The following is a 26,125-nucleotide window of genomic DNA, read 5'->3' as shown; positions in this document are numbered from 1 at the left end:
TATAAATTGACAAGTTGGTAGTGCTGTATGTCAGTAAGGCTTTGTTTTGTTGTTTGCGGTTTTAGACAGCTCCGAGAGGCTTTGAGGTCTATTCCCCGATACAAAATGATTTTCACTCACTACGTCGGCAACACTAGTTTTACTTGTTGCCCCCTCCTTTTTATTTACCCCGTTGATTAATTTTCCTCCCCAGCCGCCGTCTCCTCAACAGTACATCCTGCCACGCAAATGAAACTGGCATTCTGTTTCCTTTTGCCCGCAGGTGTAGCAGCTAGCTCCTTCTTTACGTCGGGCAAGTACGCCATCGACCCCGAGTTGAGAGGGGCCGAATTTGAGCGCATCACTCAGAACCTCGACGTCCATTTCTGGAAGACATTCTGGAACGTCACAGAGAACGAAGTGCTCTCGGTAAGTGGAGGCCTTGATAGCGTTTGCCGCTTTGCCAACTCGCTTCACCACGACTCGTTGAGCCGTTGCTGTCCGGTAGAATGTCCAAATATGGTCACGTTTATTTTTTTCCTTTCATTTACAAATCGATACTAATGCTCCGTCCCCATTTCGTTATTTTTACGCAATTTAATCAAATCAAAGCCATGAAAATAGCTTGATAAAACATACATTTGCGCTCTTGAACGCAACTCATGTCTGAGAAGTGTTGCAAAACTCTAGAAAGAGTGAGTCCGGCCGGCCGTGTATTGTCAGCATTGAAGACGATCTTATGTTCTGTGGAGACTGTGTGTAGCGTTCCAGTAGATTCCGATTTTGTTCTGGATGGAAGTGTGAGACTCCCACCATCTGATTGAAGTGCTCCGTCAATCTCCTCGTGGATGTGTTCAAAGTGACTTGATTTTTGTCGTTTTTATTTTGAAATAGGCACGCGCTAGCAAGTAGAGCGCTGTCGAACGACGGAAAAGCAGAAGTTGCCACCTCCCCGTCTTGTGGCCACTTTACTATAATTATGACGACCTCAGCCTTAGCATAGCTGAGCGATAGACTACAGTGGATCCCCACTTGCATACAAATGAGGCCTAAATCGCCGCAGTAGGAGTCGAACGCAGTCGTAAACCGAGGACCCGCGTACACTGGGAAAAGAAACTTCTGAATTTGTACATTTGTTCGCTTGCACATGAGTAAAATCTTAAGGAAATCAGTTTATCACGTGCAAGCAACGTACATGTTCAAATTCCATAAATTCAAAGGACTTTGGTTTGTATTTTCAGATGACAATACTTTTCTGCCTGCCGGTAGACGTACCCCGCTATCAATATGCATTTGTGCCGGCAGTAATAATAGAGGCAAAATCAATTCATTCTGCGGCATTCATGATTTATTCATGTAGTTTCTCTTTCCCTTTTCTCAATTTGCCGCCATCCTCCCTCCCCTGCCTCCCCCCGCAGAGTCTGGCCAGTATGACATCCGTCCCGGTCAAGGTGAACCGAACGCTCTCCGTGCCTCCCGTGCCCTTCGACCTCCCGTTGGCAGCCAATCACCAAGCCTCGGTGACCATACCGCCGCCGTCGGCTCACATCGGCACCGCTCCGGTTCAGATGAGACTCATCTCGTACGACCTACGGGAAGGACAGGTACAAAAGCATTGTTTGACTTCACAAAGGCTGCTTTTGCACTGCATGGTCCATGTGACACAATTCCAATCTGTTGGCTCCCAAGTGGCACAGTCGGGATGTGCGTCATGACATTAGATGGAGAAAAACAAATGCATGAAATCTGTTATCTTGAGATTGGAATCAGGACTCTTCCAAACGTGGATGAAATCCAATATGGATCAGATGTCTGCCAGACTGCCACTCAGAGTGCAGCTTAAACACGCTTGACATGCGCCTGCATTTGTTCAAATTGCACAAAGAAATCACCACAGTAATCCAAAGAAAAAGCACACACAGACTCCAATATGCTCTGCTGTTTTGTTTAGTTTCTTTTAAACATAAAAGCATTTGTTTCTGTGGAGTCGGAACGACTTAAAAGACATTTCAGTTAATTTCAACGAGAATATTGATTTGATATTTGAGTAAATTATGTTATGAGCTTGGTCACAAAACAAAGTAGGAGACTGCCAGCGCCATGAGATTCTAATAAAAATGGGTGGATTGAAACCTACCTACTCTACACTAAAGCCATCGATCGCAGATGTCTTTGGTCCTGTAAATTGCAGTGTAATTCCACCTTCGACCACGAGATAGAAGCATACTGCTTATAGAGATTGTGTGGGGGGGAAAAAAACATGAAGTATTTCAGCATTTTTATTGAATATTATTGCATTTCCTCTACACTCCTGCTTTTTACGCCGACAGAAAGCGGTAGGTTTTATAATGTACATCTTTGGGCGGGATTTTTGATGAATATTGACAGATGTTAAGTTGGTTGGTTTGGAGAAAACGAGATATGTTTCCTGTAAAAAATATTTTTTTGTGATAGAGGGATGGATTACTGTGCACTCGTCAAAAAAATGGGATGCAGGCTTTAAATCAGAATTGGACACTTGGTTCTGCAGTGTAAATCCCGTTTTAATAGTTGTCTGGCCTAGTTTAACAATGTTTTTCCCACTGGGTCTGTTTGGCAAAGCTTAACATAGTCAAGCCCTGAAAATTTAGAACGCATTTTTTTAGAGTTGGAATTTTGTTGACAGCTACTCCCAGTCGTCTCCACACATAATCCTCGTCCCTTTCATCGCCGTCACTGCCACTTTTTCAGCTCTTTATCACACACTCTCACTCGCTCGCTCGCTCACTCACTCATCCTCCTTGTGCGAAAGCTGGCACATAACCAGACAAGCAATTCAGCAAACACCTCAGTCATCGATTTTGCTCAAAACAAAAACAGCACGGTGCTTTTCGGTGTCACGAAATTACAAGACTTGGTCAGCGGAAAACAAAAAACAGCCAAACAAAAAAGTCCTCTTGGCAAGATGTCATCAACTTGGCTTGTTTGTGCTGCACAATGAATGCGCGTCGGTGCAGGTGCACAGCAGCTAATCCAGCTCTCTGCGGGGCCCTAACACGGGCAGTAAAAAAAAAAAAAAACTAGCCGCGTTTACAACTTGTCCTAATGTGCTGCTTTAAGCTTAAGTCTTGAAGGAAACTCTCCCCCCCCCCCCAACCGCCCCCCCAGGACAGCGAGACCCTGCTGTCGCTCACCCGCTCCGATGCGGGTGCCAAATCACTCTCGTTGGGGCTGAAGACCAAGCGGCTGCCCTCATCCCCCTGCCTGCTCATCCACTTCCATGGCGGAGGCTTTGTGGCTCAGACCTCCAAATCCCACGAGGTACGACAGGGTTAATTATTTTTATCTATCTATTTCTTTATTTATTTGATATTATTATTTTTAAACCAATGGCACAGACGAGCGACATCGCCTCCTACTCCTCCCCCGTGACACATTAGAATTGTGAAAGCAACCAAATTGAAATGGTCAGCAGGCCGAGGAAATGACAAAGTAACATTATAAAATGACGTGTCATACAATTCTTGCCTTGAGATTAGGGAGTTTCATTATCAGGCTCACAACTCAAAACAAATTATATCAGGTACAAGATCTTATATAATTTTTCCCCATTGACATGATTGACAATGTCATTGCCCCCGCCCCCCCAAAAAAATGTTTGTATTGTTTGACAAGGAAAATGACACTCTAGAATCGTGCACTTTATAAAAACAGAATTATATAGTTTGTGCTTCCACAAGCAACATGGATACAAGCAGTGAGACACAGCTGTATAGGTTTAAAAAGTCGACACACCTCTGTTCAAATGCCAGGCAATTAAAAAAAAAAAAGAAAGGACCCAAACAAATAATTTTCCCCATCAACGTGACCTATAATCTGTAAAATGCTATTAAAAATGAAGTCTTTAAAAGAGGGAAAGTACAAATAAGTACCGGTATTGCGGCTGCACGGTGTGCACAACCTCTTATAATTGCGGATGTGTTACATTCAGACAGCTTGCCAAGTCATATCTCGTGCCCCCCGTAAAGTTGCTTGGACCGGGGGTTGTGGCACCTGCGCTGCTCAAGATTGGCCAGATGCTCTGGTGACGCTTGCTGCATGATGCTGACTGCTATTGAAAATTCATGACTTGTGCTCACTTTTGGAGTCCCTCACTGCACCATTTGTGCAGCATTTAAAGAGCAGACGTGTATGTGTGTGTTCTTGCTTGACAGGAATTGTGTGCCCCAGAAGGGCTTCTGGAGCCATGTAAAATTAATCAGCCCAAGCCCCCCACCACACACACACACACACACACACACACGCACGCACGCCCACACACACACGGGACTTATCTCCTGTCTAATAGGCCATTTGTTTTGCTCCCTCCGCGCGAGTGAGTGATGAGCTGGCCTGACTGGCCGAGCTGCTCATAATCTCTGACGCTCACTTAAGAAGTGACGGTTCACATTCACCCGCTGGATACTATTCTGTACCCAGGCACCATCTCAAGAGATCCAATGCAGAAGCTGTGTTTTTTAAAAGATAGCAAATAATAAAGAACATGTTAGTTTAAACTCAGTTTAAGCATGTGAAACTGAAGTATTTGTTCAATTGAAGTGGGAGAGACCAGAGAGAGCAGTGCCAGCCAGGGCAGCTTTCAACTTCCAAGATAGGCTAAAACAGTGAAAAAGAAAGCACTTGCACAATTGCGACCAGATGATCGTAAAGGATGCTAGCAAATCAGGGTACTGTATGATACACGGCAACACAGGAAAAATAACAAAAGGTTGATTTTGGATTGGCGTATTATACACAGGATTTTACGATGGGGGGGTTGAAAAAAATATGGATATGACATGATTAAAAAGTTTTGACCTGTTTGCTGGGTAAATTGAGGTTGCTAAATCGAGCAAATAATTCCTGATTAAAAAAGAAAGTTGCAGACACCAGAAGGAGCAGCACAATGTCCATTGAATCCAAGCAAAAATGTCCAAAACCGTTTTATTTACATTTTTTTTCCCCAGAGGCTGAAACGGAATCATGCAATTTCCATTCGCTGCAATGATCCTAAATCGGGCAGGGGAATATTATGCACAGGTGTTAATGTGAAACAAAAGATGGTCACCTTTTTGAAAGATAAGAGTTTGAATTTAGAGATTGCTACATGGTAAAAAAAAAAAAAATCCAACTACAGCAAAACATAAATGGACATACACATGTATCAAAACTGAGATTATTCGTGGCAGAAACAAACGTGTTGGATGTTATTGTTGTATTCTTCATGCTTTCCTCTGCTGATTGTGCATACTCAGTTGACCACACGATGATTCATCATTTTGACAACAGCACTTGGATGGTGTCGTCATCTCAGATTTCTTTTTAGTAGGTGGTGATTCAGCACAAACAAGTACAAAAAAAAAACTTAGGACAACTTTTGAGGTCACCATGAATCTTGCAGCAACCCCGTCTTGTCCTTCCTTTTTGTGTTCTCATCAAAGAACGACGTCTTTTGTTCGTGAAGCAGCAAAGAAAATGGAGGTGACCGCGCGGGCCAGCTCTCGTCTGTCTAGACAATAAAGCCGAAAGGCAGACACGCCACATCACAGCGACCGATCAGTTTCATAAGTTTTATGCTCTCTTTTTCATCCCGCCCCTCCTCTCCTCCTCTTTGCTTTATTGTGGCAGCTGTTGTTTCTCGTGGCTTAAACAGCATATTAAACATTCCCTTTGGTCTCTCTTCTCCGCGGCTCTTCTTGTGCAGCCCTATCTGAAGAGCTGGTCCCAGGACCTGGGCGTCCCCATTCTGTCAGTGGACTACTCCCTGGCCCCCGAGGCCCCTTTTCCACGGGCCCTAGAGGAGTGCTTCTATGCGTACTGCTGGGCTTTGAGGAACCACCACCTGCTAGGTACGTACAAGTCATTCCGTTTTCTCTCGCGCTCGTCCTTGTCGGGGTTGCTCGTAAATTGGAGCCCATCCCATCCCAGATGACTTTGGCGGAGAGGCGGCATACACCCCGGACCGGCGTCCACATAGTCATTGAACAGAATTGCAGCAGACCCCCCCCCCCCCCCCCAAAAAAAAGAAATAAGCCCACGTAAAATCAATCAATTCCTCAAATTGCCGCGATCCTAAAACTGTCGTAAACTGAACCGATGATGGTTTCAGGAGCATCTTAACATTCCTAACTGTCAAGTAGTTCTCTAAATAAAAGTCCCAACGCTGTCAAATGAAACTAAAACGAATGAAAACTACTCAACAGATGAAGAGGAACAAGAGCCGACGCCTCATTTGATTGTTAAAATGTTGAACATTTAATAAAATGTATTAAGGACCGTGCATACGTGCTAGCGCTGACAAAAAGGAGTTTTTCTTTTCTTTTTTCTTTTTTTTTAAGCAACAGGAAAAACTTTCTTTTTTCCTCTTATTTCTGTGGAAGTTAATGCAATTTACTGCTAAGGAGAACAAAAAATTACTGTAAATGAACTATTTCAAGCACGGGGGGAAAGAAAAAAACGTGTGTTCTAAATACAATTGCTATTTTCTTTTTCTAAGGGGCGAGGGGGTCAATTCAAAACTCATGTCCGATTTTTGTGAAAACAAAATCAAAGACTCAGCAATCAGTCAGAATCAGAATCGCCTTTATTGTCATTGTATAGCATACAACGAAATTTGGGTGCCACTCCTTAGCGCATTTCGAAAAAATAAATAAAATAAAATAAATACAAATCAGTCATTTAGTTCTAAGGCCATACTGACCAGCTCAAGTAACACAATGTAACTTAGTCCTCGTTCCCCCCCACTGCCCTCTGACCATCCAGGCTGGACCGGGGAGAAAGTCTGCCTGGCAGGCGACAGCGCCGGGGGCAACCTCTGCGTGACCACGTCCATGCGCGCCGCCGCCTACGGCGTACGCATGCCGGAAGGCCTCTTGGCCACCTACCCGGCCACTCTGCTCACTGCCTACGCCTCGCCGTCCCGTCTGCTCACCCTCATCGACCCCATGCTGCCGCTCAGCGTGCTCTCCAGATGCCTCAACGCCTACGCAGGTGCGTGTCGGCTGTCCTACTGTGTGTTTGGTTTTGAAAATGGCTCATCTGCGACCTCCGCAGTCGGATACACGGGGTCCTTGATTTGTGATAAAGTGTTGTGATGTGTTCATACACTGAAGACCCACGTATCGGTAATGTACACCGAAAAGTTGTGCTTTCGGGTATGAGAGGATTCTGCCAGACGGCAACCTGATAAAAATGACAAATATTCACACATGATATAAACGGAAAAAGTTTCCAAAGTCAACATACTCGCCATATTGGACTGTGTACACCTGGCCTGAGCGTTGGTATTTTAATGTTATTAACTAATTTTTACCTTTATGAAGCTGTTACCAAACAAAAGGTGAGATGACGCCTGTTGTTTAAACATAAATTACAGTCTACATTATTTATGGGAAAATGTGTTTGAAAATCCGAACCAGCGTCTCTACTGTCATTTTAAATTACACCAACAGTTGTTAGGTTACGTTTAGTTTGAATAATCATCTTGATCACGAAGAAGAGCGTTTGCCCTCATAGGAGAGAACGAGACTATTTAGAAGGTGATATTTTTTTCCCCATTTTTTTCCATTGCAAGAGTTGTCCCTTTAAAGCCCGCAATTCCTCTTTATTTGCATATATATTACTTTCAGAGTCTTCTTATTGTGGCGTGTAAATAATCAGCAGGCGCAGGGGGCCGTGTTCATTCACCCTCGATATATCGTCTATAATTTGTGTACCGTCAAATAACTATTATTCGTATTTAGTCCCCCCCTCGCTGAAATTGTCCAGCACTGTCACATATGTTGACTTTTCTCCCATTTTATTTTTATGACCTTCCCTCGTTCACTTGGCCTCACTCATGAATCTCACGTTCGCCCTCGCACCCGCTCCAGGCAATGAGCCGCAGACGGAGAAGCAGGTGGAGAAGGTGAGCACACTCGGCACGGTGAGGAGGGACACTGCGCTGATGCTCCGAGACTTCCGGCAGGGCGCGTCCAACTGGATCCATTCTCTGCTGGACTCCAACAGAGCCGCCAACCCACCCAGCACGCAACCGGAAGCCACTGGTAAGCTGCTCTTTGCAAAGCAGGAACTCCCCAGGGAAATGTATTGCAAAGTGGTAAAACTGACTTCAAATGGGGAATTTGAAAGGTGGGACGCATAAAAGTGCTTTTGTGTGTCACCGCAAAACAAATGACTTCATTTTGAAGGAAATGGGGTGTCTGCTGATGTCAGGCCAAACGCGCCTGAGAGCTCAAAAATCGGTTTTCATGATGTCACCGAAAGAATTTGAAATATATATATATATACGTATATTTAGTAGTCGACCCTCAGTCGACTAAATAAATGATGGGGTTTTTTTTTCCTGTCGCTATCCGCGCAGCTGTTCGCCACCAAATACGAGCTCATTGTGAGCAAAATATTAGCTGGATGTTGGGGGGGGGGGCTAGGGAAAAAAATGGCAGCTGTTTGAGTGGCCTTTTATTGTGGGCAGCGAAAGGCACACCTCTGCGACAATGTTGCCTCGTCAGCATTTTGATATGACATATCTGGTGGATGGATTATCCGGTCAGAGGGTAAGTCACTAGCAAGGATTTGTGAACAACTTTTGAGAGAAATTGGCCTTTTTGTGTCATGATTCCAGTGATGACATTCGTCCACTTGAAAGGTTATGAGAGCCTGCATTTTTTTTTTTTATTGATATGATTATCTTTACTCAAATTCCACTTCCCTGTTGCTTTACACGGTTGTAAATCCATTCATAACAATTCACCTCACTGCAACAGAAGACCTCCCAACAGTAATTGCTCATTACCGCCGGCATAAATTTCCCCGGCGAGCGCTTAACCAGCCAACTCCTCCCCTGCAGTTGATTATTAATTCAAGCGCCGGCGATTGAATTTCTCCTTTTTTCCCCCTCAGACGCGGTGAGGACGAGCGTGTCCGAGGCGTCCATCTCTTCTCCTCACGTGGACCCGCCGAGGCCTTCGGAGCCCACGGAATTTCTCGCCGGCAAGTTACCTGTGAAGAGCCAGACGTGCCAGGACCTCGGAGCTGATAATTCCACCTCCCACTATGCGCCGCTTGTGTCTGAGCGCGCTGTAGGTCACAATAACATTGCCGTTGGGTCTCCCCCCAGTTTAAGATTTTCCCTGGAAGTAAACGTTTTTTCCCCCCAGATCATATTGGGACTGCTATACAAATTATAAAATTGTTTACCAAAAAAAAATATCTCTAAAACCATGTCACATTTAGCCACGTGTGTCTTACGCAGCCCGAAGAAGTCCACTTCTCCATCTCCACCGACACTCCTTCGTCTGTGCACTGCGACCTGTCTTTGTTGGCCATACCGCCCCCTGGTGGCGAGGAGGGCTCAGAGTTCCCGCAGGGCTTTGAGCCGCTGCGCTCGGAGCAGCTGTCCGAGATGAAGCTGCACAGTTCGCCGGTGGTCAAGGACCCCTTCTGTTCGCCCCTTTTGGCCCCCGACAGCATGCTGAAGGCTCTGCCGCCCGTGCACATTGTGGTGAGTGCCAGCAGGCCTCGACACGCAAACACTGAAAGTGTTGGATGATTTGTGTGTTCACATTCTGCATGTTAAAAAGCTCGGATAAGCAAGCGGAGTGAGCCGGCGACCCACACACGCAGTCTTTATGGATTCCAAAGTGCAAATGAAGCCATTACATTGTCTGCATGTGTTTGCAAGATCATTTGTGAGGTGTTTGCGTTTCCCATCTGTAAGCGTGATGCTTTGACATGACTCGTCGGGCCATTCAATCAATACAAAGTTGCATTTGGCACAAAATACACACTTTGAAAGCAGGCGGGGTTTTACAATTATTATTATTTTTTTATATATATTGTGACTTGAGTTTCTTGTATTCGTACTTTTGTGATATTACGACTCTTGGCCGAACATGACAAAAGTTTATTCTTATCATGATTTATAGTAACCCTGTTTGAAATGTTAGCATTTTGATGCATTGAATTGGAAAACATCTCAGCGTTTTGGCCCATATGACGTTATTGGTGGGTATTTTTAAATTGAAACGGAGCCAATTGGAGAAACCAAAATGGTGAGGAGTGTAGGCATGGGCGAATTACTGGTTTTAAAAAGGCAGTGTTTCAAAATCCGCTTTACTGTCGCTGGCAATGATCTGGCCTTTTGTTTTTTTTTTTGAGTGGACTTCTAAGCGCGGCACAATTTGATTTGCTCCTTGCAGAGTTGAGTAAATGAGCTGCCTCTTTGAAGTTAATTAAATCAGTAAGTGGGTGGTGTTTTTGAGCAGTTACGCATGAAGGAGGAAGAGGGACGGTGCAAGAAGAAAGAGACAAATGTGGATGGACGCCTTATTGCTCTGTTGAGTCATGTGCATAATGTGCCGTCAAGAAAAAAACCAAAAAGCCGTGATAAAGCAAGGACACGAATGGCAAACTGCGACGGTTCACCGAATTTGAGATTTCGTGTTCACCAATTACATTTAAGTACAAAACGATATAAATGTAAAAAGATTTGACGGGCAGGATTTTCCTCATAAAAACCTATTGGAAACATTTCTCCATTGTGAGACAAATAAAGGTTTTCTTATTTTATAAACTCCTCTGCAGATTGTGTTGTTTTGGGATTTTCAAAATGGCTCCAGTGAGTCAGCGCAAAGGCAAATATGGCTTGCCCGAAGCACTTGGCTTCCTTCTCCTCACGCCTTCATTACGATGCCTGACACGTCCGTTTCCTTCGCTATCCTCAGGCGTGCGCTCTGGACCCCATGCTGGACGACTCGGTGATGTTCGCCAAGCGCCTACGGGCCGTCGGCAAGCCCGTCACCCTCTGCATAGTGGACGACCTCCCCCACGGCTTCCTCAGCCTGTCGCAGCTCTCCCGGGAGACCAGGGAGGCGGCCAACGTGTGCGCCGAGCGGATCCGTGCCGTCTTCGCGCAGGAGGAGACGCCGCTGCCTGAGCCGCGAAAGCACCGCAAACTGGAACGGACCGACAGGGGCAGCGCCACCGCCGCCCTGCTTGTCCGGGGTGAGCTGGATGCGGGGCTCGGGACTAAAATGGCCGAAGCAGACGGTTTTGTTACTATCACCCAAAATGGCGTCGAGGGTGTCGGCGCTTAGGAGAGACACAATTAGGCAAGGTGATGCTGAGACCACAAAGAGGAAGTAACCCTTCCTCTGCTTTGAAAACCGGACGGCGGTCCTGTATGAATGCCGTCTCGCATCCATTATACGATGCTTCACGCTTTTTAAGGAAATATAATGTAGCAAACCGATCTATTTGACATAGATCAGGCACCTGGACTGGAGTGAAAAATCCTCCGTTCCTCCGTTGTATCATTCCAATCTGAACGGCCCCTGTTGTCCCGTCGGAGACTCTCTCCACAGCGCACCTAATAGTGCCACATTGTGCTCTCCGTTACGCCAGCAATACGGCTGACTCTTTGACGCTTACTCTGTTGACTCACAGCCCAAATCCAATTACTGTATACAAAAAAAGAGCCCCAAACAAAAAGAAAACAGACCCGAAAGAAGGGCCGCATTTCCTTCCTCAATCATTTTGCTGCTGCTGTTCCTCCATTCCTATTATGTCTCCATCCATATCCATATCTACACTGTAATGGATGAGGACCGGTTACCAGACTTCTTTGTGCAGCGTTAAACTGTATTTCTGTGCCGTTGATTCCACCACGTGAACGCGCTCGCTACTTGTTAAGGAACAGCGGCTTCGTGACAATGTGGACTGAGATCGTGAGGAGGAGGAGATGAAGTTATTGTGCAGTACAGTAACGGGGACCGAGCCTGCGACTAATTGAGATAAAGCATGTTTGGAATTGCCTGCACTATACGCCACAAGATGGTGGCAACGCACGGCATGACGTTCCTCAGCTTCACACAACATAGTTCCCTGCCACCAAGATCCCAACAAGAAGACGCCAAAATCAATACCCTTCTTGGTCTGAGCACAGAAACCGCAAACGGGCGTTCTTCCACAAATAACGGACGACTGGTTCCAAAAGCAGAGCAGCAAATTGGGTGAGTTCACCAGTAGCCATCTCTCCTACTGTGGATCCTCAAAAAGGGGGAGTTCAACCCATCTTCCAATCATCTTGAAATCAAATTTCACCAGACGTTGGCCTAATAAACAGAGACAAGAACTTTTTTTATTGGCTTGACGTCTAGAAAAGTATCCATGATGATCGACATTGTACAGTCGGCTAGGAACCGGGCTTGACTGTAAATGGTGAAAAGCAGCAAAAAAATTCACACTCTGTCCTTGCGCTATCATTTTTTTGTGGATTTATTGCAGTCAAATGGTGCTGGAATGATGCCGTTTCTTCAGTGCTGCCGCGCCACAGACCGCGTTCGTACTTGCCCTGCAGGTTTCAAATGCGGTACAGATGCAAATGCACTAGTTAGCAAGCAAAAATTCACAGCCCTCCTGACACTCCCAGCACACGCATACTCCTCTATATTGACGGCAGCAAATGAGTTTTGGTTAGATGTGAACCTCCCTCATCTAACAAAAAAGTTTGACTTTTTAGTTTAAAATGGCTTCCCGTGACTATAATCCCACGTTGCCAAGTGGCCAAAGGTAGAATCCTGGTCGGATTTCGCCTTTGTAAAGAGTAAATCCTTGTAGTGCATGCTCCGAGCTAGCCGCAGTTGCCATGACTAGTTCGTCTTTGTCTTTTAGTTGTTCCTCTGCTTCTATTTCTTCCATTTTTATTTTTTTATTTTTTGGGCAGTTGGCAAATACGTTTGGTGCTTCTTTAGCATATAAAAAAGGAGGGCAGCCAAATTAGCGCCGCCCTTATGTTGATGAATTATTCCGTGAAGTCTTAGTCCACCAACACAGTATTTGCTCCAGAGTTCCGTGTTTTGGTTGGCGCTGGCACATACAATGTATTGTTGCTTTAAAAATGTTCGGCTTTAGTTCCCCTTTTAAGGCTTTGAGGAGCATTTAGTATTTTCACCCGATGTGCAAATATCCTCCCCTCCGAGGGGGATTTTCAGCAGCAAAATCGGACAGATGGATTAGCGCCACATTTTGCTGTCAGACGGTCGAAGAAAAGCAACGTGGTTGAGTAGGAAGACGGACGGCCGAGCTCATCCTCTACGCCGCGTCTGGCTCGACTTTGCTCTGTGCACTTTTGCTGTAGTTTGTATGTGTGTGCGTGTCAATGTTTTTATTTTGTTGGGGGTGGGGTTGTTTATTCGTCTTCGCCTGATGCCTGGAACGCGGCATCAATTTCAAGCGATCACGAGGTTGAACTCGCACTTTAATCATCTGCTGCTCAAACCACCGTGTGGAGGTTCCAAACGTTTTTAAGCCAGCCACTCTTACGCAGAGATCCCGAGAGAGCTGGCCCTGTAAACCCGGAATTTAGCCACGGTCAAATTATTGATTAGATGGCGCCAACGCCGCAGCCTTTTATGATCTATGAATCAATTGATTGATATGTTATGTCTTTCAACACACCAGAGTAGGAGAAGTGAATGTCGACTTTTTAAATTTCACACAGAACCCAATAAAGGCGGGGTATTGGCGCAATTGTTTGTGCTTTCACAAGGGGACGTGATCGCGATCAGATCATGAAGCCAGCCGCAACAATTGCGTTCAACACAACAGAGCGGGAGAAGTCTGCGTGTGTCTGGTTAGCCAATTAGGAAATTGTTGCGTTGTCAGTTGTTACAGAAATTGCAAAGGCATAATTTGAACAGTGATAGGATGCAGTTGACTATCCTCCACTTGAGTTTTGTCATTGAACACTCCTTTTTACACACTTAAGGTTTTTTTGTTTGTTTTTTAATGGATTCATTCCTGTAGAAATATGCTGGAACATTACTATGATGTCAATGTTATGCTGCTGCTCCACAGACGGGCTCAAACTGTCGTCATGTTTCAGCCCTCACGGCGACATGCTGGCTCACTCACTTTGTACTTTATTTTTAATTTTTTTGCAAAACTTGCAGTCGACAACTTTGATTAGGGATCAGCAAACTTGAGTCCGAGTTTGAGACGGGCACATTTCAAAAAGATTTATCGAAGTGACCCAAGCTATCTTGACCTTCTTGGCACACACGTCCTTGAAAAATAATTGGGGTTGGAGTTTTTGACTGGAAGAGGGCCACTTTGCCAGTTTGATTCCCGGCCGTTTCTTCAGCCAGCATGTGTTAGGATTTCAAATCCGCAGGATTCATGAGTTGGAAGTAAATTTCCCCAGTGTGGGACAAATAAAGGATATCTTAATCTTAATGGCACAGCCTTGCCCCAAACTTAAGTCATTTCAGATCACTGCCATTCTTGCTTGGTTGCAGGATTACAAGACAGCTCATATTTTGTATTGGTAGGCCTTTTGCTTAAAATACCAAACCAAAGATGGCAGGTGACGACGCTGAGACCGTTTATACTGTTCATCTGTTCTCCAGCCAATGCAGCTGCTAGTTGACTTGATTTACTTGTAATTGCATCATGCTGTCAAAATGCTAATCAGATGTAGTTAAACAAGCCATGGACTGGAAACAACGCTGTGCATGTCCTTTAGGAAAACACCACAAGTGCAAACCTGTGAATATGAAAGGAAAGAAGTCGAATGTATTTTTGTCCTAATGATCTGATATTTTTATCGAAAGAGCTGTTCGTCAAATGTGATTCTTTGGCAGGGATCATCCACAAATGGAGCGTCTGTTGATTTCTATCCAAAATAAATCTATCCAACCATAAACTTCTCTTGTGTGCCATTGCAGCCGTCACCGTGAAAGTCAAGCAAAAGTCAGTGAGTGGGGAGGCTTGTGATTATTTATATATAAGTGAGTGGATGAAAACTTTTAATTATTTCGTTTCTAACTATCGTCTCACAGCCGAGCTTGAAAATATGAGTGTTTCGGATACAAAAACCAATCAAAGGTTTGGAGACTTTTTTAAAAACTTTTTATTGTACAATATAGACCACATCACTCTGAAAATTATGGAACTCCCATTTAATTTTTTATTAATCCGAATCACACCCAAAATGCATAACAACTTGTGTCCCATTTTCATCTCTTGAGTTGAATATAATGCCTTTTTTTTTCTCAAATTCTCATGGAAAAAAAACTGAAATAGACAATGTTCTTTTGATCATATGTTTCTGGAGCATATAAATACACAAAATATTTTTTTAAATCACAAAAAATTCTTTGTATTTCAGTTAAAACCCTGACAATTTGCAAAGTAAACAATCTTGCTTTTGTTCAGTTGTTGCCAAAAAAATGTACCTCCAAAAATACACTGCATACAATAATAATTAAAAAAATATGGTTGCAAATGTCACATGGCCATGCGTGATATCAATACACATTACATTCTAATGAAAAGCATTGCCATAAGATATTTTTCATGTTTCGGAATTCTAAAAATATATAATTCCAAAATATCCGTTTACACGTATTGTAAAAATGTGTGAAATTGCATGCGACTCCAAAAATGCACCTTTTATTATCGTAGCAACATACGCAGAGCATGCAAACTCTGTACTCCCCCTAGTGGCGAGCAACAAAGCAGATGATGACGTCAGAGCCATCGAATTGGACGACAGCGCGTCTGTCGGCGTTTTCTGCGTGTGCCGCGTGGGAAAAATGCGTGCATGCGCACACGTACCCTTGCATCCATCTTGAACAACCAGAGTGGGGAGGCCGCGTGAACGCGCCCCCCTCCGCCCCCTTCCTATTTTTTCAGCTTCCCTGCGTGCGCGCTCTCGCTCCCGACTCAAGCTCGGAGTGAGCCCCGGGCACAGACCACCCTCGGCGGGGTATCGAGAAAGATGGAGGCGCGGTTCGGAGGGAGACTGTTGTGGCTGGCCGCGCTGTCCGGCGTCCTCTGCGTGGACACTGTGCTCGGGAAATACGTCAAAGGCGTCGTGGACACCAAGGAGGTGAGTAACGCTTTTGATGTTCTGTTTTTGAGGGGAGGGGGTGATGTCTACGGTGGAAGCGTCCACATTCCGCTGTGCTTCGTCAAGTTCTTCGCATGTGCCGCCATTGAGCAACACCTTCGCCTTGGTGTGTCGTCTGTTTGCTTGGTTCTAGCTCAGGTGAGCTGGAATTTAAAAAAAAGCTCCCCCTGTCCGCCGCGGGGCAACACCGGTTACAGGTGTGCGTCACGTGACTGCCGCGCCGCCGCGAGTTTGACGTTGATGTGTCGCTTCGTTGGTTCGGGCAACGCGGGTCACAGGTTCGGGTTTACGAGCGAAGGATGGAAATGTGCACAGGTGGCTGCGACTTCATCCGCGCTCTGCCTGTCGAATGCACAGTGCAGTGAAAGACGCAGACCTCCGCCAAGGCGGAGTAAGAAACCGCCCGCACGTGTGTCACAATTCGAGTTTTTTTGGGAAGGGTGTCGAGTTGAGCAGAGTCTGGTCTAATAGACCCACTTCACCAGTTATTGCCAAAGATGGCCGCCATTTGACTAAATTGATGCTACGCCAAAGGTAGACGTTTTCCCCTTACAAAAAATACTTCTGTATTACTGCAATTTCATTTTTATATGATTGTTTGTTTATTTGAAACACCTTATTTCAAGCCATATGTATATATATTTACATTGGTATATATAGATACATATAGAGATATACTGTAGCTAGATAGATATTGGTGTCAATTCATCAAATAAATGCTTCATTTTATTTCCACTATGGACTAAAGATTACATTTGTGATAAAACATGCATTCCTAACACTGTAGCCCAAATGAAAAACTGATGGTCACTTCAATAAACACATGCTACATCTCGAATAGACACCCCTTCCTCAGGAAAAAAACCCAAAACATTTCAAAGTACGATCATTATTGCGCATAATAAAACCACCTGAAAAAAAAAAGCATGCTACAACTCAAAAAGACAATTTTGTCTCCACTTTGCAAAAAAAAGTATTCTTTTATATTTAAAAAAAGACAAATTTGAACAAATTTCCATCATGCAATACCTCTTATTAATTGCTCTGTATGTACTCTCTACTTGATTAGTTGCCACACCTCCGTTAGTTGCTGACTTTTCCCCCTTCACAAATCTGTTTAAAATTATATGCATCAGACAACTTCTCAATATTTAAAACCTTAGTCCCAATAAATTCAATTAGCATTTTATGAAAATGTGAACAGGTGACTGCGACTGCACCCAATTACACCGCCTCTCTCCGTGCAATGCGATGCTACCAATTAGAGATTCAGGCCTCTGCCAAGGCTGAGGAGGATACGTTCGACAATGTGCAGAATTGTATCAAAAATGTCCATGACACTCCACTGGAATAGACACGCCGCCCCAATGGATTGCCAGAGGTGGCATCTGTTAAAATAAATTAAAATAACTTAATCATTCATGTTCATGATTCTCATGCAGTATGATAATGTGTTTCGAACATAGTACCCCTGATTAATCACTGTGTCATTCATTTTCGTAAATCGATGCCACGTGTCATTTGGATGCCTCAGTTTTCCCCTTAGGAAGAAAATAAACTGGACTGCTACTTGCTGATTTATTCTACAAGTACATTTGAAACGTCTTACCCCTAACTAGTTGCCGTATGTGTCATTCATTTGAATAACTAAATGCTTTTAGTTTTGCTCTTTTGTTAAGCCGTACCCCGAATAAATCGCCCGATGTCCCATTCACTTCAATATGTAAACAGCAGACGTCATTTTTTTTTGCTTGATGGGGGCGGGAAAGCGGCTCCTTTCAGTCTTATGTATTAAAAAAAAAAACTTCTCTCCCAGTTAAAGCCTTACCCCGAATTAAATGCAGATGTCGTCTACTTCAATAGTTGAAAGGTCTCGTGCAGACCCACCCTTTGCCCCCCCTTCATTAAAATATCTATTACAGCTACAATTTAATCAAACCGAGGCCTCCCCCCCCCACATTATAAAAATACATTTATACACACAAACATCTCCCCCATTTATTAACGCCCCACCCCTCATTAATCACTTGCACGTGCCAGCCTTGTAAATGGATGCCATGATATAAAAAGAGAACACTTCAACATGTACTGCAGAGTGCTGCAAAGAGCATTTCGTATGTGCCGTCTATTTTTTGAAACGAGCGCATTTTTGCACGATTCTCATGTTCTCGTGTATTGCCAGCATTTGATGTCGCCGCCAAAAAAAAAAATTAAAAAGACACCACCATGGCGAGAAGCAACCTTTGCTTAAGTGCGCCCCCCACACCCTGACCCCCCCTTGCTGGGTCACAGCAAAGCCACAATTTATCAGCCGCACCACAGCTGACGCACGATTCAACGGCAACTCCGACGCCGACTAAATGAACAAACAGCTGGCGCCCTTTCTCGCACCGCCCCACACGATTGCGCACCCCGCAGTGGATGGATGGATGGGTTGATTGGCGGGCTGCGCTCTTCTATCAGCACTGGCGCCGTGTCCTTGAACGCAGCATTTTGTAAAGATGCTCCGGCAACTGTAATGGACACGGCAGTCTAGCTAGGACTGATAGCGCCGTGTGTTGACGTTGGTGTCGTTAACGCCACAGACACTCATCAAGCACTTTCTCCGCCAAGAGTCAGCCAACCACCAGGGGGCGAACGCTGGGTTAAGACTTCATGAACTGCCGAAATACAGTAACGCGAGAGATAACGGAACATACTATTCAAGGATGGTTTGATTTTTAAAGTGGAGCAATTCGATTCGGTCCGATTCAGCGCTCTTACGGTGCGGTTCGAGAGGTTATGAGCAATGAATTTCTTGTTGCTGTTTTTCCATGCGCATGAACGACTTTGTCAGGCCTGTAAATGTCCTTCAGACATCTCTCCGATATAAAAGGCGATACGATATGTCTCTAGAAATCATTTCAAGTGGAACGATTCGATGCACTCGCATCTTTTGAATCCAAACCGCTTTTCCGATTCAGAATGGTTTTGGTTACACCCCACCGTTAACACTAGGGATGGCCGAATACCGATACCAGGTATTGGTATCGGGCCGATAATGGCCTTTTCAAGGTATCTGTAAGGTCTTTATTGTGGATTTTGGTTCTGGAACATATCCCCGGTGACAAAAAGGGGCTCGACTGTAGCATTGATGATCCTGCGGTCGTGTGAAAGATCCTCAACCAGTCGCAGTTGTGTTTGGATCGCTCAGTTACACTTCCATTTGGAGTCTTTTTCTTCCCAGACGGTCATTTGGCAAGCCAAGCACAACAGAGCAATGTCAACGCCACCAGGCGGCACTGCGCGATGTGCTGCCACCCCAAGGTCACACTGGTCATTGGAACATCAGCGCTGCCATCCCTCCACGCTGTGCAGCGCCGTCGCGTGACTTTATTCTTGACATCAGGGAAAGGCCGAGAGAGGCAGACACGAAAGTTAATCCAAAGGCATGGCCACAGCTGAGTGGGCTTTAAGCGGCCGGGCCTTGTCGATGCCGACAATCAGCCTAAGTGGCTGCCGGTGTGCGCTCGAACGTCCCTTTGGAGCGGCGGTCGCGAGGGTGAGGAACATCTTGGCTGCGAGACGCGATCCCAAACTTTTTAAGAGTGCTGACAACACGCTGCTCGCCATCAGTTGTGGAAGCAGACCCCAGACTTGGGGGGAGCGGGGGGGGGGGGCTTCTCATCTTTGTATTCCCACAAGGCACGCTTTCGTGAGCTTTTGGGGTCGCTGTCAGTTCCCGTATTTTTGCTCTCTGCCAGGAATTTTCATTTTTGATGTTTAAAAGTGGTATCGAGTCATCCCGAGTTGAGAAGACTTTTGTTGCGAACAAAAAACTTTAAAAAGGCCGTAAACATGTTTAAAAAAAAAAAAAAAAAAGAATTAGGAATATTGCTACCTCTGAATCAATACCCGGCCCGATTAATACCCTTTTTAAAATTAAAATATTTTGTTGTTGTTTACTACGAACTAATCATTGACATTTTTTCTCACCCGCACAGCAAATAACCTGCTTAAAACAAAAAACTAATACTAAAACTACAGATTTCCTCATTTTTTTCCCCCTCAGACCTTATCCGATATCACAGCAATGCATTCAGAAGCAAAAAAAAAAAAAAGCACTTCCAAATTGTCTCGATCAACTTTTTTTTTTTTTAATTGAGTTAAAAGATAAGTAAAGGTATCCCAGCTTGACACCTTTTTTAACCCTTTCGGGGACAGCGGCCAGTACAGTGGACAGCCTATCATGTTATCAGGTTACAGGTTATCATTATTGGTGCATGAAAGGGTTCAAGGGTGAGAAATCGCCAGTGGTGAAAAGCGGGTCAATTAAAATGTTCTATTCTTGAAGGAAGAAATTAAGAAAATGGAATAATCCGACCTTTTTCAGACGATACCGATCACCCTAAAGATCACGTGATCCCCACCGATTTCCAGTCACGTGATCGGATGGGCCCAATGTCGCTTCTCGCCCAAAATCAGCCGTAATCGACTCCGGCTCCGCCGCGACGAGAAGCGAAAAAACAGATGCAAGAAAAAAAAAAAAAAAACGGGGGGGGGGGACTGGCAGACTTCATTCACGTCATTTCCTACCTTCAAAATACTACCGGTCTCAAATCCCAAATGCTGTCGACTCGCTTTGGAGCGTGCTGAAAATCCTTCATGTTGTCATCAAAGTGGACACAATCCACAATTTTTTTTAAAATGTGTGTTATGATAAGTCGCTCTCTCTCTTGTGTGTGTGTGTGTGTGTGTGTGTGTGTGTGTGTGTGTGTGTGTGTGTTTTCAAGGAGAACTGCTTTCATGTGTCCATCTGTTGCCTTCAGAGAGTGTGTGTGTGTGTGTGTGTGTGTGTGTGTGTGTGTGTGTGTGTGTGTGTGTGTGTGTGTGTGTGTGTGTGTGTGTGTGCGTGTGTGTGTATCCCTGACTAATGAATCATTGAGCGCCGGCGGTCCGGGGGTGACTCCACGAGCTGATTGGTAATTAATTGTTAATGAGGCGTAGCAGGCAAACGGGCGGTTTGGAGAGAATGCATGCAGATGAAAGGACAGATTGCCAGGAAGAAAAAGCGCAAAACGAAATCGTGCAAAATCGGCTAGATGCGGCGTCGAGGGCGAGCGCCTGATTAATGGCCTGCCAGAGGTAAAAGGAAAAAAAGAAAAAAATAATAAATAAATGGTGGCGATCCGACCATTTGGGGAAGGCAACGTGCGGTCGACGTCTTCTTTCATTCCGTTCTCCGATGACGACTGTTTTGAGTGAATTGTTGAAAAATATTGACAACTTTGGTTATTGTGGCTTTATTCTCATATCAGTGCGACTTCATGCTTGTCAAAATACAACTTTGCTCTTGTTTCGTTCTAACTTACAACTTCTTTGTTGTCCTGAGTTACAATTTATGAAACTTTTTAAGTTTTGGATTTTGCCACTGGGGAAAAATAAGCCCAGCATCGATTAATTGGCTTCTACAAGCTCTTTTATAGTCCTGAAAAATGTCCAATGCATTTTCGTTTTTTTTTAAAAAAAAAAAATTTTCAGCGATAAAGCAACTATATTTTTCTAAATTAATTTTTCTTCCCAATTCCGAATCTGCCCTTGTTTTTTTTTTCTCTTGCACATCAGACTTTTACAATAACAATCTAATCTGTTTTGCAATATTTGGCAATTTGGGATTTTGGGGTTGAATCAGTTAGCAGAATTTCGGAATCAGCATCGGCCTCAAAGAATGCCTATCGGTCAGCTCCCCCGGGGGGGGGGGGGGGGGGGTACAGTTCCCAAAACTTGATTCTTAGTATTGGTATGACTTTGCTGTCATAACAATATGACTTTATTTTCGTATTATCTAACACCTAATTATCACAAGAATGTCAAATTAAGTCATTATTCTTGGAACATCCCAACTTTATTTTTGTACTATGCCATCGTCACTTCAAAGAGATCCACCTCGGTTGTCATAGACGCATGGGGCACAGGGTGTGTGTGTGTGTGGGGGTGGGGGGGGGCTGGCTTGGCATCCGCTGAGTTACAAAGCGAAGGTTCCCGGGGGCCCATTGCCGGTTAGCTGGCAGACGGCGGCTGAATTAGTCCTGCGCCTTTGAGCAAGTCGATGTACGGCGGCGAAAACTGGCGACTCTTAGCCCGCTTTTAGTTGTCAGCAGTGGAATTACGAGTCTTGTTGATGTAGCAGGGACAGGTCATTATTAGATAATATTGCACGGCTACATTTTTTTTTTCCTCCTCCCAGCTCTGGCTGGAGAGTTCATAGCAGCCAGCCTTCAGGTCACTTTTTAATAAGTGTAAAGGAGAAGCATGTTGGAGCCTGCAGGAGGCCCACTTTCTTTGTCCTGTCACGACTGTGCGCGATGTTGGGAACTCGGAGGAGGGTTTGATGTTAAGTCTCCGGATGAGAGGTATCTCATCTCAAAGTGATTGGGTTTTTTTTTTTGTTATGTGTTTTGTGGGGGGGTTTCCCCCCCTTGCGCTCAAGTTGACCTTTACTGCATAATGCGAGATGAAATTTTGAACACTCCTCATTGTGTTGCGTGAGAAATCATGTCAAAACTTTTGACTTTCAAATACTATACTTGGACTTTGTAGAAAGTCTTTGCATTTGGTATCGGAGCCTTCAGTGGAGATGCAGCCGACTTTATAGAATCCAAAAGTTTTGCTCTGACCAACTAACCGGAGGAATGGAAAAAGGTTGTAATTAGTGATGACCGTATTTTCCGTACTATAAGGCACACCTAGAAGCATTGCATTTTCTCAAAAGCTGGCAGTGCGCCTTATAATCCAATGCGCCTTCTATATGGATCAATATTCCGATTTCTTGGACGTAACATTGTAAATGTTCTGTAAAGTGATTTGTTTACAGCTGCAGCGGTTGTGAAAGCTCAATATAAATAAAGCTGGATTGTATTCCCTTTAGCGGAGCTCCATCTAGCGGATGCATAACGCAACCGCAGCCACTATTGTTGCTTCTCTTCTATGCGCCTTATAATGCGGTGCGCCCGAGATATGAAAACCGGTTTAAAATAGGCAATTATTTTGCCTTATACTCCGAAGCATCTTACCCTGCCGCGAAAAGTGAAAATGATGATGATGATGATGATGAGACACAAGGAAAGGTGCTGGGCGGGGCTGCAAAGATGCACAACCAATCAGAATCCACTCATGTTGTCATTGGTCGACATTGCGCCGGGATCCAATCATGCTTACATCCATGTACAAATCTACGAGTCATTTGGCAGTTTTTTTTCTGAATACATTTGTGGGGGGGCGCGCGGGGGGGGGGGTGATCTAATGAAGCCGCGATAAATGAAACACGATCTAGTGAGGGATCACTGTATATTCATTTTGTTTGTCACGTCCCGAGTTAATGTGCATCTTGTTTTTGTTGCCATCATAGGACTGGCTTTTCCTCACTCGCTTCTGCTTCCTCACCGATTTTGGACGTCTTGACTTCCGGTTCCGTTACCCCAAGGTAAGATGACCGCACTGCTTGTGCGTGTGAGAAAATGTTCACGAGTGTGTGTGCTTGCTTCCATGTCACTCTCACACTGGACGTCAGCAAACCGGGATTGATCCTCTCACCGCCCTTAAAATCAGCTCGCTCCTAGTTTCAAGCGCACCACGCGTTATCGAGCTATATTATATTCAGAATAGTCTGTTGTGTCTCTTTTCAGCAGCCTTCAATGGGCAACATTGCGCCGTAACGCTTTTCTGCTCCCGCCACGCTTCCAGCCCCACGTTGGCGCGACGCTACTAATCGTGATCGCACATTCCCTCGGCACAGTTCTACGGCCCAGTGTTTCCATGTGACTTTCTTGCTAGATTTAGCGACGACAGAGATCTTACGTAAGGATTTCTTTTCTCCCAAGCGTTTCTTTTAATGACAACATAATGACAACGCATTACGGGATGGATTGCCGTTCTCTCGACACCCGCGACAAAGTCGACCGGCACCGCAAAATGGCGAAGCCACCCTATCGGTTTTACTGTACATAGTTTGTGGTGGAGAAGGGAGCGCTCCCCAAAAGCAACTTTTCACTAGTTGGTAGTATGCGAGTTGTGTGACGAGGGCCTGATCTCGCTCAAGTGATCTCTTCCTTCCTCCTTCCCTCAGGCTTCCTCTTCTTCCTTGCCACCCTCGTCTTCCTCCAGTCTGCTTAGCCTTCACTTCTCTTCTCGATTTAGCCCTGCAGCCTTGGCGGCGGTGGGTGGGGGGGCGGGGGGGGGGGGCACGTTTTGTCATTGCAATCTCCGGCTGCCTCCTCTTTGATCCGCGCGCATCGCTCACTCGCCTCGCCTCTTAATGCCACCATTTTTTCCGTTTTCCAACCCTCTCTGCCGTCTCTCTGTGCAGTCTCGCTGCTGTCAGAACATATTACTCTACTTTGACGATGCTTCCCAGTGGCCGGCTGTGTACAAGAGGCCCGAAAAGGTGAGCCCCTTTGATACCGCCATTCAATAATCACTTATTGGAATGAAAGATAAAATCATGGGAGTGGATACGATGGAACACAGGTCAAAAGTCGCACAGAATTTACAGAAAAATAGGCCTCAAAAGTCAAATTGTCCCCATGTATGCAGTTTGTCAAGAATGTTCAGGGGCTCAACTGTTTTGCCGCGACTACATTTTATTTTTCAGTGCTTAACTTTTTTTTTTTTTTTTTTTTTTTTTAATGCCTGTGTGACAGTTGGAATATATGCAATTAATTAATATGAATAATGAATACAATTTCCTCAACTCCATTTAATTTTGTCACGTAAAATCGAATAAGAATTGGTTTTCTTATTTTCAGAATACGAAGTCTCTGGACTTTTTATTTTTGTTCAATTGTCGTATTCTTTTTTTTTTCCCCCCTCTGGCAAGTCACAATAACATACAGCACAGATTTCAAGTAAAGCCGTTCCCTCTCGCCAGCGTTGACATTTTTCAATTATAGCCGCTTATATCATATTGATCCACGCCTGTGATGTGGAGGCATTTTATCCTTTTTTTTTTTTTTTTCTTTCCTGCGACCAAATCAATAATGCTATTAATACAGACTGCAACACATCATCGGCTGGCCTCATAAAACATTGTCATATTGCTGCTGTGCAACATGAGTGGGCGTGCTCATAAAGTGTAAAGAGATGATTAAAAAGACAATTAATATGACAGCAAGCGTGTGTGGGGGTGGGTACCATAAAAACAATAGCATTTGTCTTCCGGTGTAACGTAATCATCAAGTTTCCGCCATCACATCTGTAAAATCCATATCATGAGGGCCGGAGGATACAATTAATATGTATTACGGTTTCCCCGCTATATCGCCGTTCATCGTACCCGCCCGCATTATATTTATAGAAGCACAAATTTTTTTTTCCCCCCCTCAATCCATTTTTACAATAAACATACAGTGGTACCTCTACTTACGAAATTAATATGTTCTGTCAGATTTTTTCTTTACGACAAAATCTTGTAAGTAGAGACGTGTTTTCCATGGAAATGTCCTAATCCGTTCCGAGCCCCCCCCCCAAAATTCAAACATACATTTTTTCTAAAGCATAAAAATGCATCCAAATATGTAACAAACACAGGTTCCAATTAGGTTATTGCACAATAAATGAGAGTTGTGCATTACGTAAAAAACAGAACAGAGAAAAGAATAAAAATGATGGTCATTTAACTTTTGACTCATCGTTTTTTTTTGCCCTCTTTAGTCCTTGTTTTTGCCTGACGTTTTGTAAAGAACTGATCCAAGGACGTTTGCGTTTGTCGGCTTTTAACAACCCTTTGAAAATGTCCAAGGCAAACATCAGCATAGTGAGCGATCGCCCAACTGGTGAACACTTTTTCTGGGTGATTCACATTTACGTAAAACTATCGGAACGCCTCATGGCCCGAGGGGTGAATGACGAGGACGCTGCATGTCTATGCATCTACACGCAAAGACACATACGGTCGAGGTCCCTCTTAGCCAATGGGATGCCAGGATGATGCGAGATAATAGCCAATGGCAGAGCAGCTATAAGCATGTTGCGTTCAGGAAACTTGGAGCTGCGAGGAGCATCCCATACTGTATTTTTACCTTTCCTATCTTAAAATTTCTTTGGTAACAAGAGGCAATATTTTCCTGTTGAGGCGTTTCGTAACTTGAAAATTTCGGATGAAGAGACGTTCGTCAATAGAAGTACCACTGTACTTGTCATGCCGACGGGCGGATGTGATTATGCAAATGTTGATGAATC

The 26,125-nt window shown here is 44.5% G+C and overlaps 2 protein-coding genes across 5 annotated transcripts in view; both read left to right on the top strand.

Moving 5' to 3' along the window:
- lipeb (lipase, hormone-sensitive b) overlaps window positions 1–14,701 on the top strand; it is a 29,503-nt gene extending 14,802 nt beyond the window's left edge. For all 4 annotated transcript variants that reach the window (XM_086113224.1, XM_086113223.1, XM_086113222.1 and 1 more), the window contains 9 exons: window positions 263–408; window positions 1,398–1,583; window positions 3,127–3,279; window positions 5,702–5,846; window positions 6,760–6,987; window positions 7,869–8,042; window positions 8,899–9,077; window positions 9,251–9,499; window positions 10,722–14,701. In XM_086113224.1, the coding sequence (XP_085969350.1) occupies window positions 263–408; window positions 1,398–1,583; window positions 3,127–3,279; window positions 5,702–5,846; window positions 6,760–6,987; window positions 7,869–8,042; window positions 8,899–9,077; window positions 9,251–9,499; window positions 10,722–11,093 (1,832 nt within the window). In that variant the 3' untranslated portion in view covers window positions 11,094–14,701. The remainder of the gene's footprint in view (window positions 1–262; window positions 409–1,397; window positions 1,584–3,126; window positions 3,280–5,701; window positions 5,847–6,759; window positions 6,988–7,868; window positions 8,043–8,898; window positions 9,078–9,250; window positions 9,500–10,721) is intronic.
- A 957-nt stretch (window positions 14,702–15,658) lies between these two features.
- The window catches only part of tmem145 (transmembrane protein 145), a 30,127-nt gene continuing 19,660 nt past the window's right edge, over window positions 15,659–26,125 (top strand). The window contains exons 1-3 of the mRNA XM_086114484.1: window positions 15,659–15,889; window positions 23,298–23,372; window positions 24,255–24,332. Of these exons, the coding sequence (XP_085970610.1) occupies window positions 15,779–15,889; window positions 23,298–23,372; window positions 24,255–24,332 (264 nt within the window). The 5' untranslated portion in view covers window positions 15,659–15,778. The remainder of the gene's footprint in view (window positions 15,890–23,297; window positions 23,373–24,254; window positions 24,333–26,125) is intronic.

The sequence above is a fragment of the Hippocampus guttulatus genome, chromosome 6, assembly GCF_054856545.1.
Source record: "Hippocampus guttulatus isolate MCC_2025c chromosome 6, RoL_Hgut_1.0, whole genome shotgun sequence".
In the NCBI taxonomy this organism is placed as follows: domain Eukaryota; kingdom Metazoa; phylum Chordata; class Actinopteri; order Syngnathiformes; family Syngnathidae; genus Hippocampus; species Hippocampus guttulatus.
This window is presented reverse-complemented; position numbering and strand designations above follow the sequence as displayed.